Here is a 19,688-nt window from a genome sequence, read left to right on the forward strand (position 1 = left end):
GTATGTATGTTCTTTGACTTCGAAAGGGCTTTAGTCTAAAACATTGCACAGCTGAAAACATTTACAGGTTCTTTGAAGCATTAGTTTCTCTTGAAGGAAGTTGCAACTCATGTCTATTAATTGATGAATAGTTAAATAATGGACTGTAATCCACTCAGATAGTAAGAGATTGAGGTAAACCTATATATATGCTCATTGAAAGATTTCTTACTTGTATTGCAAACTGAACAAAGTCATAGAAAATGCACATAGTATGAGCCTATTTGCATGTTTTGTAAAAGTATATGAATTTATAGGTAGACTATAAGATACCAAAATATTGCAGTATGTAGCATTCTACAGGTAAATGAAGGAGGGACTTTAATAATAGCTTATCCTAGTTTATGTATTCTTCATAATGAGAATGTATTACTTGTGTTTTTTTAAGGTAGGACCCAAAACTATAGTATATGTATAGTTTATTTAATTTAATTCCAATCTTGTAAAAATGTGCATAATATTTTACGTGCATTGGTATACATATGTATATATTTATATAAGAAAAACATAGCCTAGAATGAAACATATTGTTAACTGGGGTTCTCCTATAAGGTCATAGGGATTAAAAAACATCTTCCCGGTGCCTTAAGTTATGATAAAAGTAATACTGGTTCATTTAAATCACTTAATGGACCTCTCTAAGAGAGAGGTTGCATCTAACAAGGTCCTGTCCGCGCCGGGGGTGGGGGGTGGGTCGTGTGTCAGTTCTTTGTTGTTGTGACTGGAGCACATTTTCTTGAGTGAGTGTCCCACTTCTTCCTGTCCTGGCCCTTGAACAGTTATTATCTGTGATGAAATCCTTGATGGTTGTGTGTTGTTTAAAGTCTAGGGAGGAGGACAAGACAGTCTTGGTGGGTTTTTGTTTGTTTGTTTGGACAATAATCTCTTAAGCCCTCTTCCTCTTTCAAACATTCCTACCTTCTTTGCCAGCATATCCACTTAAATTCTCAAACTATTTTCCAAAACCAAATAATCCAACAAGCAAACATTTCTTGGCACTTAGGAGAGAAATGAGGTTCAGGTTAAAGTGTTAGCTGACCTCCCTGTTTTCTTCTGTAGGGCAATATACTACTTTTAAAAAACTTGCTGAATTATTGAAACACCTGAAATAAATTCTTTTACCTCTTTGTAACTAAGAATCTGTTCCCTGTTTAGCTATTCATTTATGATACATAATATAATTACAGTAAACTAAAATAAATTATAGGACCAGATATTTTGATGCAGTTTTGAAGGATTTTTTTCTCGTATCCTGCCTGTCCCATGGTCAGGAAACGTGTTTGTCAACTATCACCTTAATATCAACCTTCATATTGTTCTCTTAGTAAGTGCATTTACCATTACATCTTTGTAAATCGAACTTTTTTTTTTTTTAATGACAATTCTTCCATGGTGTCCCTGTTTTCATTTCTGTCTTCCTTTCTAATCTGCACCCACTCGGTCAACATTGATTCTATGCCGACTGTGTACAAGGAAGGCATTGCGCTAGAGATGCAGAGACGGGTGCAGAGGCCCTGCCTTTGAGAAGCTGGTCGAGAAATGAGAGTGTAGTAAAGGTGCCTGAGGTGACTCCTGAGTCTCTGTGGAGGTGGTCAGACGGGACCAGACAGGATTCAGGGGACACGGAGTAAGAGTAGCATTCCTGGGTTACGTGGAATCAAGACTTTAATGGTTGTTTAATACTGCCAAACTGTTGCTTAAAAGGATGTATCAAGTTACAGAATCACCAGCAATAAATGAAAGTAACTGACTTCCCACATCCTCACCAGAACTGAATTTCATCCTTAAGACAAAGCAAAACAAAACAAAAACTTGATATCCTAATAGACTTAAAATTAAGCCTCATTATTGCTTTATTTGGCATTTCTTTTTATTATTACTGAAGTTGAACATTTTCCCATATTTTTATTATTTTACTTACTTCAAATATTCACTTGGAGTCTTGGCATTGTTATAACTTGTTACTAATTTTTTAAAACAATTTATTGAGGTGAAATTCACTAACACAAAATTAACCATTCTAACGGGAACCATTTGGTGGCGTGTATACATTCACAATGGTGTTCAACCACCACCTCTGTCTAGTTCCAAAACGTTTCCATCACTCCAGTACCCACTGAGCACTTTCTCCCCATTTGCCCCTCTCCCTAGCCCCTGGCAACCATTGATCTACTTTCCGTCTGCATGGATTTATCTATACTGGATATTTTATATACATGGAATTATAATATGTGACCTTTGTTCTGGCTTCTTTCACTTAATATAATGTTCGGAGGTTCATCCACACAGTGGCTCGTATAGGTACTTCATTCCCTTTTATGGATGAATAATAATATACCACACGTTGTTTATCCGTTCATCCATTGATGGAAGTCTGCGTTCTTTCCACCTTTAGACTATTGTGAATGGTGCTGCTATGAACATGTGCATACATATAATTGTTTGGGTACCTTTTTTCAGTTCTTTGAGTTATTTGCCTCGGAGTGGAATGGTGGGGTTAGGCAGTAATTCTGTGTTTCACCCTTTGAGGAACTTCCAAACTGTTTTCTGTAGAGGCTGAATCATTTTACATTCCCATCAGCGGTGCGCAACATTCCCATTTCTCTGCATCCTCATCAGCGCTTGTCGCTTCTGTTTTTTTGAGTTATAGCCTCCCTAGTGGGTACCTCATTGTGGTTTTGATTTGCATTTCCCTCATGACTAATGATGTTGAACACCTGTTACTATATATTTCATATATGAGAGAAAAAGGAAACCTTGCTTTTTAAGAACTTATTTTAAAATTATTTAAATGTTCCTTGAGAGAAAAAAAAAAAGTTTACTTAAAATTAAATGAAGTGGCCCACATCTGAGAATTATTAAGCCATTAATTTTGTCTAAACATTTCATAGTTTTCATAATAGAGATATTTCTGAAGCATAGGCTTTTGCCTCCAGGTTCCTTTTTTTAATAAATTTTTAAAATTAATTTATTTTTTGTTGCATTGGGTCTTCGTTGATGCGCGAGGGCTTCCTCTAGTTGCGGCGAGCGGTGGCTTCTCTCGTTGCGGAGCACGGGCTCTAGGAGCGCGGGCTTCAGTAGTTGTAGCACGCAGGCTCAGTAGTTGTGGCTCGTGGACTCTGGACCGCAGGCTCAGTAGTTGTGGTGCACAGACTTAGTTGCTCCGCGGCACGTGGGATCTTCCCAGACCAAGGCTCGAACCCGTGTTCCCTGCACTGGCAAGCAGATTCTTAACCACTGCACCACAAGGGAAGTCCCAGGTTCCTTTTTAAATTCAGTTTGTTTTCCTTTTCTCCATCACCTGGGTGTATTAGGCTGTAATTTGTTCCCTTTAACCAGTGGTTCTCAAAGTGTGGTCCAGAGACCAACAGCACGAGCATCACTGGGAAGCTGTTAGAAATGCAAATCCTAGTAGGTCAGGCCCCACCCCTGATCTGCTGAGTCAGAAGCTCTGGGAGTGGGCCCAGTAATCTGTTTTAATAAGCTTTTCAGATAAGTGGGATGTGCTCGTAGGTCTGAGAACCACTGCTGTAACTCAACATTTCTGGGCCAGTGTTGTATTAAAGAGCCCTTGTGGGAGATGGCATCCACAATTTTGGCCTTGTTAGCACCAACTGTTCTTTTCTTTTTTTTTAATTTAGTTTCTTTATTTCTTTCTTTATTTTTTGGCTGTGTCGGGTCTTGGTTGCGGCATGCAGGCTTCTCTCTAGCTGTGGTGTGCATGTTTTCTCTTTTCTAGTTGTGGCGCACAGGCTCCAGGGCGCGTGGCCTCTGTAGTTTTGCGGCACAGGGGCTCTCTCGTTGAGATGCGTGAGCTCAGTAGCTGTGGCACGCGGGCTTAGTTGCCCTGCGGCATGTGGGATCTTAGTTCCCTGACCAGGCATGGAACCCAAGTCCCCTGCATTGGAAGGCGATTCTTTACCACTGGACCACCAGGGAAGTCCCCCACCTTTTGTTTTTAACTAAAGGAGGCAGACAATGTAAACAATTAACTTGAATCATATTATAACCTCCTGTTTAAGAATTACATACTATATGTATAAATCATATAGTTTTACCTAGAAATTGCTATTCAGTTTACAAATCATGTGAAGAGAGTATTTTTTAAAAGCTGCTTTTGATCTTTGATCAGATCCCTAAAGAATTTAAGAGTTGCGTGTCCTTGGTGTGTATTTTTCCTCTGTCCTGTGATCGGGTCTTATTTTTTACTTCTTCGGAGCCTCTTCTGCGAGGGTTGCTGGTACAAAGGCCCGCGATGGCGTGCGCGCAGCCGTGGACGCTCTCGGGCAGCAGTAGCATTCTGTCCCTCATCTGCGGGGCCGTCTTAAAGCCCAGGCCCCCTCCCACCTCCTCCCTCCAGAACTTTTTAAAGGGACTCCTTTCTTGCCATTTCTTCCAGAAATTGGTGGCTAGTTAATCCAAGTCGCATATCAGTAGTTCGGTCCGTGGCTGGAATGAGAGTAGCGATGGCCACACCCTGCACAGGAATGGAGACTTCGTGGCTGGAAACCACAAACTTTGACTAGAGAGAGGGGGGCGTGCGGTAAAGTCACAGGCTTGGTTCATTACAAGTAAGTTGGGGGTTTTTTTTCCCTGCACGGGGTATTCAAAGGGCGATAATAATTGTATCTACTCTGCGGAGGTTTATGGGGATTTAATTCACACATTTATAGACATTAAAGCATGTGTGGTACATGGGAATCACTCAGTGAATGTTTTACATTATTAGGATAATTATTGACCTTTTTTACATAGGATATTTTTATTGACATTTTCACAAGTAATGTCTGGGTCCCCAAAGCAACAGCGCAAGCCGTGTGCACTTTCAAAGGTGAATTACTCACAAACGTTGCCTTTCAGGAGTCCCTTCATGAAGGAATTAGAGAATTAGGTTAGGTGGCATAAGGGAGATTTCAGGTCTTGCAGATCTAAAATCCCTAGGTCAGATAGAGTGAATGGTTAGGAAGCAAATGTCAAAAGAGGAGCCGGGAGATCTGAAGGAAAGCGTTTTGAAGGGTCGGGGGGGATTGAGTCCTGTATGTCTGTAGGCTGGGGGAGGAGGCCTTAACTATGTGAGAGGAGATTAACCCTTGATAATAACGGATGCAGGGAAGTTGCAGAGCGGGGAGAAGCGGAGGGGATTAAGGGCGGGAGATGGGCAGGCTTTTGAGTGGGGGAGCGACTTGAGAAACGGCGAGGGGATGGGACATCCGGGTTCCAGGCCAGCAGACTTGGCAAACAAGATGGTTGTGTTTAAATATTTGAAAGCCCATCACGTGGCAGACCAGATCTAGAGCCCACGTAAAGGAGACCTGTCTGAGAGCGAGCAGGTCCAAGAGGACATGATGGACGCGGTCTAAAGAAATGAGCCCGGTTACGCGCCACTTACCAGCTAGTAACCCTGCATGAGCCGTTCAAACCCGGGGCAGCAGTCTCCTGCCTGACCCATTGCCCCAGGTCCAGGCCTGCCCATCTGGCAGTTCAGTTCTCTCCTGTCTAATGCAACCCTTTGCGAAGAATTTAAGCTCATTTCCCCAAAGACCCAGAACTAACTGCGTTACCCTCCTCTGAAGAGGTGTTTTTTTGTTTTTTTTTTTTTACCCCGGTACGCGGGCCTCTCACTGCTGTGGTCTCTCCCGTCGCGGAGCACAGGCTCAGCGGCCACAGCTCACGGGCCCAGCCGCTCCGCGGCACGTGGGATCCTCCCGGACCGGGGCACGAACCCGTGTCCCCCGCGTCGGCAGGCGGACTCTCAACCACTGCGCCACCAGGGAAGCCCGAGATTTGTATTCTTAAAAGCCGGTTTCTTCCTGCTGCCTCTGTTCACTCATCCCTGGCATTCCCCTCATTTTGTTCCTTTGCGTTGCTGGTTTCCCTGCCGAGAATAGTGATCGAAACAGATAAGAAGTTGTTTTTAGGGGACTAATCAGCAACATTATAAATTAAAATTCTCTCGGAACTATGGAGAGATTTCTGGTATTTTTTACCCTCCCTGTAAAATTCACACTGTGAACCTCATCTTGAATTCCTTCCCGTTCTCTTGGAGCAATTCGGGCGGGTTTGTGGGGGCCGATTCTGTAGCCATCAGAGACCTAGTCGACGATGCGAACTCTGTTTCAGTTACACGACGGCAGCGGCAGATGCTGTGAAGGAAAAGTAACTCTTCAGACCTTTAACATTCAAGCTAAACTGTACATTTGGGAGGCTGGAACCGTGGCAAGAGTTTTATTAACCTGAAAATGGTTTTCTCTGTCAAGTGCCGTTTCACTTAGTGCAATAAGCACAAACTCGGCTGCAGCTAGCGCGCAGTCATCGTTTCAGGATGTGTGCTGGCACACACAGCAGCATTCACCGTCGTGTAAGTGGGAAGAGTAAATTCATCTGTGTGTGGCATCGCATGTCACAGGACAGGGAGCCGTGGCCTGACAATAAATACTAAATGACAGGTTGTGTAAAAGAATGATATAATGCCCACAAGGAGAGGAAATACCTTGCAAAGTTCAAATTTTGTATGTAAACTGTGGCAAAGTGCTGCAGTAAATTGCCATTTTCTTCACATTAGTCACGGTGCAAAGGAAGACTGTTTTTTAAGCAAAGAGTAATCTCTGGAATTTTGCATAAAGACGGCCCGTAATTTCAGGCTTTCTGCATGCTGTTGCTGCTTTGTGGGGAACCAACAAACTCCGTCCATTTTTTACTTCCTTAACATCAAGGGAAGACTGTTTCAGAGATTCCTTGTGCAAAACAAGAGGAAGCAATTTAGAAGCTAATCAACATTTCTGCTCACCCTATTTGTTCTAAGTCATGTTTGTTTCTAATTTTGGAATACATCTGTTATTTCTTTTTGTTTCATGTTAACTTCTTAGTATATCATAGTAATATGTTTTCTTTATCAGGATAGCAGTATATTTGAGTGATGCATTTTGTTTGGTATCTGAGAATGTTATTCTATTTATGTTTTATAATTTGGATAAGAATTAAAAATTTGAAATTTATAAATATGTATTTAATGGTTTTACTTATTGATAGGGTATGGAGAAAAGATCTGTATTTATCCAGATACAGAAAATACAGTATTAAATTGATTTTTGCAGTAACACTGCAAGGAAGCTTGTACGTTAAAATTCCAGGAATGGAAAAGTCTGAATTTTTTAAATTTAATTTTATTTTTTTTATACAGCAGGTTCTCATTAGTTATCTATTTTATACATATTAGTGTATACATGTCAATCCCAATCTCCCAACTTATCCCACCACCACCCCTCCACTTTCCTCCCCTTGGTGTCCATACGGGAAACGCCTGAATTTTTTTTTTTTTTTTTTTTTGTGGTACGCGGGCCTCTCACTGTTGTGGTCTCTCCTGTTGCGGAGCACAGGCTCCGGACGCGCAGGCTCACGGGCCATGGCTCACGGGCCCAGCCGCTCCGCGGCATGTGGGATCTTCCCGGACCGGGGCACGAACCCGCGTCCCCTGCATCGGCAGGCAGACTCTCAACCACTGCGCCACCAGGGAAGCCCACGCCTGAATTTTTAACTGAGTTCACTTATAGATGTAATCTCGTGTTAGAACAGTGACAGTTAATAAAGTGATTATTATCTGTTGAACAATAAATAGGAAAAGATGGATTATCTCCAAGTGTAATCCAGTTATCATAACTTGTAATTGTAGTGCATGTTCTGAAACTTCTGTGACTTCTGAATCTAAAAGTAATAAGTATATTCATATCATACTCATGCTTAAACATGTTGCTTTGGTGCCAGGACAAAACTTGTGTAACGCCTCTCTTTTGTCATTTATACGTACCATTTCCATGTCTCCTTCTTTATTTCTTTAGGGTGCATGTGCTTTTAGACAGCAGAGATACAGGAGTTTAAGGAAAGAGAAGCATCAAGCAGAATGATATGCAAGGGGCTTTGTCTAATCAGGTGGTCGAAGCTCAGTCTTACAGACAGAGTATGAAGACAAGGCCACTTTCCATGGTGTGGGGAGGGTTTTTTAAAATAAATTTATTTATTTATTGTTGGCTGCATTGGGTCTTCATTGCCGCACGCAGGCTTTCTCTAGTTGTGGCGAGCGGGGGCTACTCTTCATTGCAGTGCACGGGCTTCACATTGCGGTGGCTTCTCTTGTTGCAGAGCACGGATTCCAGGCGCGCCGGCTTCAGTAGTTGTGGCTCATGGGCTCTAGAGCGCAGGCTTAGTAGTTGTGGCGCACGGGCTTAGTTGAGGCATGTGGGATCTTCCCAGACCAGGGATCGAACGCATGTTCGCGGATTCTTTAACCACCGCACCACAAGGGAAGTCCCAGGGAGTTTTTGATGTACCTAGTATCTAATTCCTTTGTCAAAAGAAAACTCAATTTTCCTGCCCTTTTTTTTTATGATGTAAGGTGGGATTTGAGCATAATTCTAAGAGCCAGTTTTTGGACTCAGATTAAGTTCAAATCAACTCCAGGTTTGCAAAGCGAATATGGCAAATTGCCATATTCGGATGCATTGCTTAACGCGTCTGAGATTCATTTCACTCGTCTACTGCATATGGAAGCTTTCCACTTATCAGGCATTACACCGTTTGGTTCTCATTTAAGCTTCATGATCTCCCCCGGTCCCTACCTTTTTAAAAAATGATAAATAGATTGGAAAACAGGGGCTTTTAAGGTTAATAACCTGCCCCACGTTGTAAGATGGCAGAACAAGCATTTGAATCCAGGTCCCTTTGATCTTAAATTTCAAGTTCTTAACTTCTGAGCCAGATTCTCTAGAATTACCTGGAAAGCTTGATTAAACATACGTTGCTGGGCCCTAGAGTTTCTGACCCTGTAGGCATATACTATACTAGAGGGCCCGAGGATTTGCTTCTAACCAGTTCCCAGCTGCGGACGCCGCTGGTCGTGGGGACTAGACTTCGAGAAACACTGCTGTACGTTGTGACCCCAGACTTGGTTCCTCTGGAGAGTGAAAGAGAGAGCTCACGCGTGATGCTTGGATTCACGGTCACTAACGTTTATTGACTGCTTAACCATGTCCTAGACACTTTCCTGAGTTAATCCCTTTTCATCCTCCCATTAATCTTAGCAGGTAGTGAAATTGCAGGGAGAAGGTAGGGGGTGTGATCACCACTTAAAATGAAGAGGAGGAAACCGAGGTAGAGAGAGCTGCCCGGTCAGGAGGTCTCACGGTGAGTCAGTGCGGTGACTGAGTCAGCCGGCGTTCGTGAGGCCAGGATCCCTGCAGCCTCCTCCAGAAGCGGATTTCACGCTTAGGGAAGGTTGAGAGAAAAGGAGCCGCTTCTTTCATCCCTTGGTGTTTTACATCCTTGGAGGAGGGCTGCTGGCAGACCACACGTGGGAGGAAAGGATCTCCCTCCTTTTCGTGTTCTTCTCCCAGCGTTCTGAAGGGTGCGTGACACAGTTCATTATTCTGAGGAGTGATGTGATTCTGGGAATGACCTGTATTTCAGTTGCGCTATGCAATCACTGATATTCGCTAGCATGGATCACAGAGACTCCAGGTGATTTCGTAGGTAGGAACTGTGCCGGTGGTGCCAGTGCATTAAATTAGCAGAGATGTCACCTGAAGTTGGCCACCCTACAGCAGGGCGGCCACCAGTCTGTGGTGCCGGCCTGCCTGCAGCTGCCCTAACAGCCAGGGAGAATCTCAGATGCGAAAATGAAGGAAGTGAGAGAGAAAATCAACCCATAGTTAACTCTGAAACCTGTACTCTGCTTAGGCAACTAGTCTCCCGATTAGTTTGAAGACTTAAAGAGAAAGTTTAAGGCAGTTTCAAAAGGTGAGATCACATTGATAATAGAAATACTTTGTGTGTTTGATTCCATTAAATATTTTGTGGAGAGACTGTTAAGTACAGGTATAACAATATAAGTATAAAAATAAGATCTATTGTCTCTCCTCTCAAGGAGAGCTCTTTGTGGACCTTGCGGTCGAGTTAATGTATAGAAGAGCGTCCAAGTCTGAAGTTAGTGTAGCCTGATGCATGTCTTGTCTTAGAGGCCCTGATAAGATGATTCCCACGATGCCGGTGCTGGAATCCTGGGACGAACTTTTCTTTTCACTGGGGTGGCTGTGTAGCTGCAGAGCTCGAGCTAGATTCCAGCCCTCCGGACCCTCGGCTTGGCGTTCTCCCTGATTTAACGTGGCCTTATTTATTTACTGTACAGACTTGTCTCCCAGTCTTAAGCTGTGAACTTGCCAAAGGGTATTATGACTTACTGCTACCTTTGTGGAGATTCATCTTTGCACTTCAGCCTTGTTGTTTTTTTCTTTGAAGATTTCAAACACAGTAGTGTAAACTCTGGAAACAACCAAGAACAAAAAGGAAACGCAGCCTGGACACTTAGCACGTGGGTGGGGTGCCGGCTTTAAACATGCGCGGTTGGACGGAAAGAATCACTTGTACCTCTTTATGCTGGTCTGTTCCAGGCTAACGAAGCCCTTGTCGTTCGCTGACTGTGTTGGTGATGAGCTGCCGTGGGGATGGGAAGCCGGGTTTGACCCTCAGATTGGTGTCTACTACATCGATCACATAAACAGTAAGTTTCCCTCTTCGGTACGAGCAAGCATATCAGAAAATCTAGAGTCGTACGAAATGTCGTAAGCATTTTACAAAGTGGATTTCTTTATTTTAAGCCCCCGCTTTCCAGTGACCAATATTTCACTGAAATGTCCACTTTGGAAGTTGGGGCATGTGTGTAGAGTTAGGCTGATGGGGGCAGAGAGGGAGAAAGGGGTCGGGTCTGCCTGCCTGTCCGCCCGCCTGCCCGCCTGTTAGGGCCTGAGTTTTCTGCAGTGCACGTCTAGGACCTCTGGAGACCATGAGCCACCTGTCTCTTCTTTCCATGGCCACTGGGCCTTCAGGGTGGGGTTCCCCCTTTCTTGTCCTTGCCATGGAAAGAGGCGGGCACGGGTGCAGCCTGGTCTAATGGCGCAGCTGCGTGTGTTCCGGTGGGGTCCCGGGAGGGCTTGACGCTCACCAGCGACTCTGGAAGACGCAGCTGTAGCTGTGGCGAAAAGACCAGGACCTCTTCTTGTTTCTGTTTCCTGATTTCTTTGCGGTTGGAAGGGGAGCACCTCTCACTGTAACAGTGTTTAGATCTATCACATCCTTGTCATGGTAAGCCTGGGGCAGAGGATCACTGTGGCTGTAAACAACTTGTTAAAATACGTGCTTGAAGTGGTATTTTTTGTATGTTTGTTTGTATTGTGTATGTGTTTATATTTCTAGTTAGCTCTCTAGCCACCCCTGTAAAAAATTTATTCAGATGGTCGAATGTACTACTCACTGATACTCATTTTGCTTATTTCACTTTCAAATAATTATTTTATTTTTATAGGTTCTTAGGGATACATAATGAATTTGTACTCCATTATCTCAATATTCTTAGGTCTATCGTTACATTAAAATTTTATTCAATAAGTACTCATTAATATCTTTAGGAATAATGTCATTATAGAAAAGTGTTTTATTTGATGTTCATTTCCGAGTGATGGCTTGCAGCTGCCCTTGTCTAGATATATGATAAAGATTTTGAGAGGCACAAAAAGCCCATATTTATAGCAGCGATCTCTTAGAAATCTAAGAATGTGAAATATGTGAAATATGTTCACATCACGTATCGAATTTGTGAAAGTATCCTTGCACAGATTCCGTCAGTATCTTTCTTCACCTGTGCAAATACTCCTTTCCCAGCATGCCTGGGAGGGTTTCCAGAAGTGACTGGGCTGCCGCACTCTGAAGTCAGCAGAGGCCGAAGGCCGTGGGGCGGACAGCCAGTTGGGTGGGGAGGCTGCATGCGGGCCTCCAAGTGATCTAGTGTGAGGCTTCAGCGAAATCAGTGAGTTGCGATGAAGGACTCACTTCCAGTAATTTACACTGAAAGGGGGTGCTCTGCCTAGAAGGCCACCAAGCAGGGATAATAAAATGCCCAGCCCACCGGGAGGCAGCCGGGGAGCCAGGGAAGCTGACTCTTGAGAAGCCCGGGGCGCTGTTGCTTGTGCCTTGGGGCGGGGGCCATACAGGTAACAGTGTGAGTAGCTTACTTGTGGCGGAATAGGTTTGAGGGCTGTGAGATTGTCTAATTCTCACAGGTAGGTGAGATAGAGGGCTTGAAAGGAGCGAGGTCTTGGAGGTATTAAGTCAGTCTTTCAACGAACACACGTATGGTTATTTAAATCTCACTTTTATACTTATTTTATATGGATAAAAGATTAGCTTTTTTAACTTAAATAATACTTAGGGAACCAGGAACAAACCTTCCTCTCCCGATTCCGTGGAAATAAGCTCTCGTGGCACCAAAACGAGAAAATTAGCTCAACTTCCGTCCCACTGCCCACAGTCTCTTCAGCTTCTAGACCCACCTCCAGGGCTCTCTGCTTTTTCTCAGTGGGAGAGGTGTTCTTCTGAATCACCCACCTCAGCCCCCAAGACCCTGCTCAATAACTTCTGTGTCCCACCCTTCTCTCCTCGGTAGTATCTTTTAAAAATTTCTCCCACCATTTCAATTTCTAATGGTTCTTCCATCTTAGTATTTAAACACTGGAGACTCTCAAAATGAAACCAAACCAAAACTACCAAAAGAAAAAACAAATAATAACAATCTCCCCCCACCTCACTTACTCTCACTCTCACTCTCTCTCTAACTCCTACTTGAAACAATCTCTCAACCCCAGTCCCTCGCCAGCATGTCATCTGTTTTCCCTTCACCGGGAAACTCACTAAAAGCCACACACAGCCCCCATGGACTTCACTTCCTCCATCGTTGGCCATGATTTCACACAAAACGCTCTTGCCGAGGTCACCTGAGACCCCACAAGTGACGGAATCCAAGCGCCCCGGCCTGTTTTCCTCGGTCTCATCTGACAGACCCCTGTCCCCACGGGCCATGCCCTCTTGCTCTTTACCCCTGTGGGTTTCACGACACCTTCTGTTGGAATTTATTTGGCATACCTGGCTGCTCCTGCCCAGTTTTCTTTTGCCCATCTCTTCCTCACCTGTACCTGGTATCAGGACTTCTGTAATCGTCTTCTCTCTGCGCCCTGCAGATCTCCTTGGGTGAGGGCCAAATTGGTCTCTTAGGGCTCGTCCAGAGTTCCACATGCATATGTTTCATTCCTTACTGTGAGTCTCTTCCCAGTCTGCCCCGCTGGCCTCCATTTTCATCTCCTGCCCTGTCCTTCCCTGGCACGGGACGGCACTCCAGCTGTGCCTTGTGCTTCCTTGGCTTTCCGCCTTTCTTTGCACTTGTTGGTTCTAGCCCTGGTCACCCTCTGCCCAGCCCCCAGGCCTCCCCTTCCGGCCGACTGCCATATCCTTCTAGGGCCCATCCGCCCACTGTTTCCCAGAGGCCTTCTCTGGCACCTGACCCTCCACCTTGCAAGTCCCCACCCCGTTCTGAATTAGTTACCCTGTGCAGGTATTTCTTAGTACCAGGTACTTATGGATTTTAAAATAGCGCTTGCTATACTGCATTTAAATGATTTATTTGTACGTTGTTCCGCGCTAAATTGTGAGCTTCTTGTGGACAGTGACTGCATCTTTATTTTCCTATCTTTGGGTGACTGGTATGATGGTAAACTCTTACATGTTAGAACAAAGAAGAGCTTGATTGTTTAACTCACAGATTAAAAGCTTTCTGTTTGTTTTTAAAGAAGTTGAAGTGCATTTCAGTTATAAATTATGCTTCAGAAAGCACTATTCTGAATACTTCAAAACTTGATTATCAGAGCATAGATGTTGAAGTCTCGCATTTTGCTTTGGTACAGTAATGGTACCCCAGTGGCCTGATGGATTTACTGTGCCCTGAAGTGACCCAGTTACCCACAGCAGGTAGTTTCCCCACTAAAAAGGATCTGGGCCGTTATCTCATTAATCTTAAAGACAGTCCTGTGAAGTAGTTAGGGAGCAAATTGTATTATCTTCTCTTAACAGCTGGTCTACACATATGCTGTGTCTTGACATTGTATTGTTTCAGCATTATTTTCTCCTGATGTCAATAAAAAAATGAAATTAAGACTGCTTGGCTGTTTAATACTATTTCTATGTAACACTGTTAAATATCTAGAAGTAAAAGTTTTGACCTTGACAGCGATAGTTATTTTAGGCCCTGAGTGTTTTGTGATAGAATTCACCTTTTAATGGCTGTGTGTGCGGAGGCGGGGTGTAGATATTGATGGGGGTGTTCGTAACTAACTAGAAGGTAATTATGAAGTACTGTTTGTAAGGTTTTGATATTATCACGACAACCAGAAGCAAATCACTTTTTGATAGGGTCAGAGTCGTACCTTAACTTTTTTGTCTTTTAGTAATTAAGGTCTTGTTTACATATAAGAAAATGCACAGATTTTAAGTACGTAGTTGAGTGAATTTTGACAAATGTATACTCCTTTGTAGTTGCCAGCCAATCAGGATACAAGATATTCTCACCCCGCCCCCAGAGAGTTCTGTCCCGCCCCTTGCCAGTCACCCCCTCCCCACTGCTGCAAATTGTTTTGACTTCTATCATCACACCTTAGCTTTGCGTGTTCTAGAATTTCATATAAACGGAGTGTGTGTTCAATTTGTGAACGGAATCTTTTACTCACGGTATTTCTAAGGAATATACCACTGATACACACGATATCACAGATGACTAATCTTTGTACACATATCTTATACATCCATAGCCAGGATATATAAGAACTCCTGGAAATCAACATTAAAAGGACCAACAAACCAATTTAAAAACAGGCAACGAACTTAAATAGACAGTTCCTCAGCTCTCCTCTCTCATCTTTCCCCATGCTGTCTCGGAGAGATTGGATGGTGTGTACTTCACATTACCCTGAACCAAACTCCTCTGTATTAGCTCTGAAGCGGCACATGTGTTCAGGTTTGATGAAAGTTCCTCAGGTGTATATGCTATTTAATATGGAGTTGTTTCCTTTAGGAGAAATGAAATAAATTTTTGACCCTTCTACTTCATCTCTGATTTATTTCATCTTTTATGTTTTCCTAGGAAGATAAACTGTTAAGATATTTTATAAAGAAAACATTTAGATACTTAAAATATCCAAGTAGAACGTATTATGCCGGTAGTGATACTAACACTTATTAGGTAGCATCACTGATAAGTGATCATTTACGTATTTCACGTAGTTGTCAAGTTCAGGGACCTCTTCTTAGTCACCGTCATCTGTCTCTTCCCCCTGGATGTAGAGTTGACATAGATGACTACGCCTTTCTTCTTAAACCTGTTCTTTCCCTCACTTCACACTGTTCCTTCTTTCTCTCCTCATTTGCCTCATATTCCTTTCGAGAGTCCCCGTATCCTGTCACTCCCCGAAGATGTGGCCTTACCCACCTCCCCCAGCATGCTGTCCTTTATCTACAGCAGTTCCATCCTTTGCCATTACTATGCGAATGACCCTTCTTATCTGTCTTTCTGACTGATTGTCCTAATATTTGTCAAACATTTCCAATTGTAGGACACCGCTACCTATTTTGCCATTGAAACTTCAAAACAAACAAGTACAAAATGGGATTCTTCAGTTTTCCCTTTGACTTTATTATTTTTCAAAACATAGTCCTCATGGTTCCTGAGTTGAAAAATGGAGAATCATCTTGTCAATTCTTGTTGATTTTTTCCTCTGTATTCTTAGATTTGCTCCTTTAGCCTCATTTTCACTGCCATTTTCCTAATTCAGAACCCCATTGCCTTGTGCCTTTTGTTCCTTTCCCTTTAAAAAATATTTTTCAATAGAAGTAGTAGATATGATAGGAGAAAAGTAGAAAATGTGGGTAAATAAAAGGAAGAAATTATCTATATTCATACAACTCAGAGATAATCAAGTACTCTAAATCTTGTAGTGTGTATCCTTCCAGACTTTTTCATGTTGATACACACACACACACTCACACACACACACACACACACACACACGAGTGTTCAATATATTGTATACATCAAGTGGGATTATATTACATACATACAGTTTTATAAACTGCTTTTTTTAACTTAATGTATAATCTTTCATCCAAATAATTTTCTGCACAATCATCTCAACTCTTTTGATAATAGAACCTCACATTTCTCTCAGATGATCTTCCTCAAATATAGCTAAGATCCTTTCATGCCCTTACTTAGCACCTTTCTACCGCATACTGTTGCTTACAAAATGAGTTTCATATTTATTAACCTGACGTTTGAGAAACCATCTAGTCCCTCTTGGAGTATTGGGGAAGAAGTGAGAAAGTAGAGCAGAATTCTAGTACCACCATCACTAGCAGAACAAAGGAGAACAAGTAGAGCACCATATCCATTCTGAAGGGCATGGCTGCAGCTCCTTAGAGAAGGCTCTTTAAGCTGATACCCCAAAGGATGAGTAAGTTAACAGGCCTGGAGAACACGGGGATGGAGTAGGCTTTGGGAGTTTGGAGGAGAAACTGCCTGGAAGAAGGAAGACCCACAAGTAAAGCCAGAGGTCTGAAGAGGCCTCAGGAAGCAGGACTTAATGAAGGAAAGAAAAGAAATTCAGCGCGGCTGAGGCTGGTGTGAATTTGGTCCTTGAAGGGGCTCTTGTCTGGGACCTTTCAAAGCCCTTCTTAATCACTGCCTGTTCCATGGGACCTTACTTTTTCAGCCAGAGGAACTCCTGTGTCTCTAAACTTCCGTGGCACTTGACCTTTCTCTTCTCGGGGCTCTCACCATTTTCTACCGTATAAAACAGTTGTTGTCGTTCTTGTTGTTTTAATTCCTGTGTCACAATTTCTTCTATACTTTGTATATTTCTTTGGAAGGAGGGATCATACCTGAACATCTTGTTTTCCCTAATGCACGCAGTAGATGCTCAATTGTCTGTAGAACAAACAGATAAGTAAACGTGGCAGATAGTTTCTATAAAGCAAGATAAGGAGAGTTACTCATTCATTTCATTCATTCTTCGTGAGCACAGCAGAAAGAATAGAAATGTGCGAGAGACAGAAATAATATTGCTTTGAAGAGTCTGATGTTATCTCCCCTGATAAGCTCTTGTAACTCACAACGTGTTCTCTCCCTATAAAGTTCCACATCTATAAAACTGATGGAATGTGAAATCCCTTGAGGTGCGTGACACTTTAACCGTATGTGATATATTACTTCTTTCATATAGTAGACAACAGGCAAATTATATTGCATTATAATACAGTGATATCCCAAGGCCACCAGGTCTTAATAAAAAAATACCACGTTTGTATAATATACTTTTTTGAATATTTACATTTAATACATATTCTTCACAGATCTATTCAGCAAACATAACTGATGGAGATGAAGCATAATCTTGCTTTATGAAGGCTTCTTCAAAGGTGCCTCTGGGAACCCACCTTTGTAGTTCATATTTGAATGGGGCCGTATATTGGAAATGTCAGTGTTTCCTGCGGAGTCTCTTGCAGCATCCAGCATTTAAACCAGTCGACTGGAGCGTTTCTGCTGATGTATCCAAAACAAATGCTGATAGTTTATTATGATTATTATCATTGTACTTTATTCATTTAAGTGTCAGTCAGTGTTACTTTCAGGGTTTTGTGGCAATATAGCTGTTGACAGGCATTTTATTGAAAGTATGCCAGTTTGCCAATATGTAGGGAAGTGTGATTAGGTAAAACCTCTAAAGATATGGAGAGAGAACTGGGAGTATGTATCTTGCTATAGCTGTTATAACGTACAAACATTTCAGGTTTTTCATGTACATTTTCCATTTGTATCATCTCTTTATTTGGTTAGTTTCCTAGTTATATATCTCACTGTAACGGGTTGCATTTATTATGTCGTCGTTGGTGCGGGCGCTGAAGCCAAGCAAGGCTGAGCCAGGTCCTCTGGCTCCAGGTCTCTCACGGGGTGTCCTCAAGGTGTGAGCCAGGCTGCGTCACCCCCACGCACGACCGGGGGAGGCCCGCTTCCAGGCTCACGCGTGCGGTGGCTGCCACGACTCATTCGGCTCCTTGGCGGCTGCCGGCCAGTCGCCCCCCTCATTCCTCGCTACGTGCATAGGATGGCGTGTAGCCTGGCCGTTGGCTTCACTAGGGCAACAAAGCCAAGGAGGGCCAGGCAGAGAGGGCACGACGGCGGTCACAGCCTCTCGTAACCCAGTCTCCAGTGACACCCGGTCTCTGTGTGCTCTTCGTTCGAAGCAAGTCGCTCCCGCTGGCCGGTATTCAGGGGTGTGCACGCTAGGAGGTGAGGATTATCGCGGGTCGTCCACGGTTAAGACCATAAGTTTCTGTGTGTTACAGGATGAATTCTCTGTGCTTTGAGTCAGTTTGCATTCGTATACAGAAATATTGGAAACGAGTGTAAATATTACATGTTTGGCTAGCCAGAGACCTGAGTTATAAGGAATATGTAAAATGGAGACGCTTAGGCTCTCATTGGCTGATCACTGTCTACTCTCCGTGTTACCCCGACACCGAGCCTGCCCCTTGTGATGATGTCCTTGAAGATTCTTGGCTGGGGGGCTGTCTGTCCAGCACTGCCCCCTCCTGCGTATCCTCTTTGGACACTGACTCTAGTGTATTTTTCCCCACAATTACATGAGATTTGCCTCTTTTGCACATTGAAGTATTTAAGTCTTTAAAAATCAGTGTTCCGAATACTTACTACTTTAGAGAAAGCGCTGACGTTTTCTCTAGCCACCGACGGAAGGGAGGGCTGTAGGTCTGAGGCAGTGGTGGCGGTGCCTCTGGCTGACCCAGGCCTCCCTTGGCCCCAAAGCGACCCAGGCTTCACGTCTGAGCCACTGTACTGCTGTCACTTATCCCTGGAGACCAGGTTAAACATTTCCAGAGCCAGCCGGGCCGCAGGAGAGAATTGTGGCCACAGCAGATCGTCTACCATCCTTCTCTGCAGTCCTTAGGGGCAAAACCAGAAACACAGAGTTGGGGTACATTAAGGTCGAGAATCACACACAAAGCGTTTTGAAGACAGTACACACCACTGGACACTCCAGCAAATTGCTAAGTTAACTATCCGATCCTAACTTGTCAGGAGGAGGTAGGTCCTCGTGTTCATGCAGTGGCCAGCCCATATGACCCATCTGTCTTGATTGTACCTGGGATTTAATTTCTAGAGGTGGCCGAGTGACAACACAGATAGGTCAGTGCCATCGAAAGAAGTTGTACTACTCACAGTTCCCAAGAGAAAGGGGCCACATCACACGATGAAGGGCCATGCGGGGAAGCCCCCGGGTCTTGTCAGGAGGCCGAAAGAGCGAAGGGGAAAGCATGGGCCAGAGCCTTTATTTTGGCTCCCTCTGGGAGGAGTGGGTGAGGCCAGGGAGGCAAGTTTGAGCAAGTTTTAGGATGGGATGTTTTGAGTAATTCATAATTCCATGCAGGAGGCAGTATGTGAGCTGTTGCAGAGCACAGACTCTCAGCCACAGCCGCTCATGGGAATCACTGGAGGAGCTTGTAAACCTGCCATTGCCTGGGTTCCACCCACAGAAGCTCTCATTGGCCTGGGATTTATGTTAGAGCTCTCCAGGTGATGCTAGTGTGCAGAAGTGCAGAACCGAGAGCTGTGCCTTAGGGTATTTTCCTTAGCCCGTGACCGGGGTTTGGTCTTTCTGTTTGTTTGTTTTAAAATTTCTGAGCCATTATGGACCAACTGCTCTTTTTAT

General features: G+C 43.7%; 1 protein-coding gene across 1 annotated transcript in view; it reads left to right on the forward strand.

The window, feature by feature from the left end:
- The window catches only part of WWC2 (WW and C2 domain containing 2), a 154,332-nt gene that overhangs the window by 66,292 nt on the left and 68,352 nt on the right, over nucleotides 1-19,688 (forward strand). The window contains exon 2 of the mRNA XM_059049161.2: nucleotides 10,479-10,588. Coding sequence (XP_058905144.1) covers nucleotides 10,479-10,588 — 110 coding nt within the window. The remainder of the gene's footprint in view (nucleotides 1-10,478; nucleotides 10,589-19,688) is intronic.

This window comes from Kogia breviceps, chromosome 20 (assembly GCF_026419965.1).
Source record: "Kogia breviceps isolate mKogBre1 chromosome 20, mKogBre1 haplotype 1, whole genome shotgun sequence".
Taxonomy (NCBI): Eukaryota; Metazoa; Chordata; class Mammalia; order Artiodactyla; family Physeteridae; genus Kogia; species Kogia breviceps.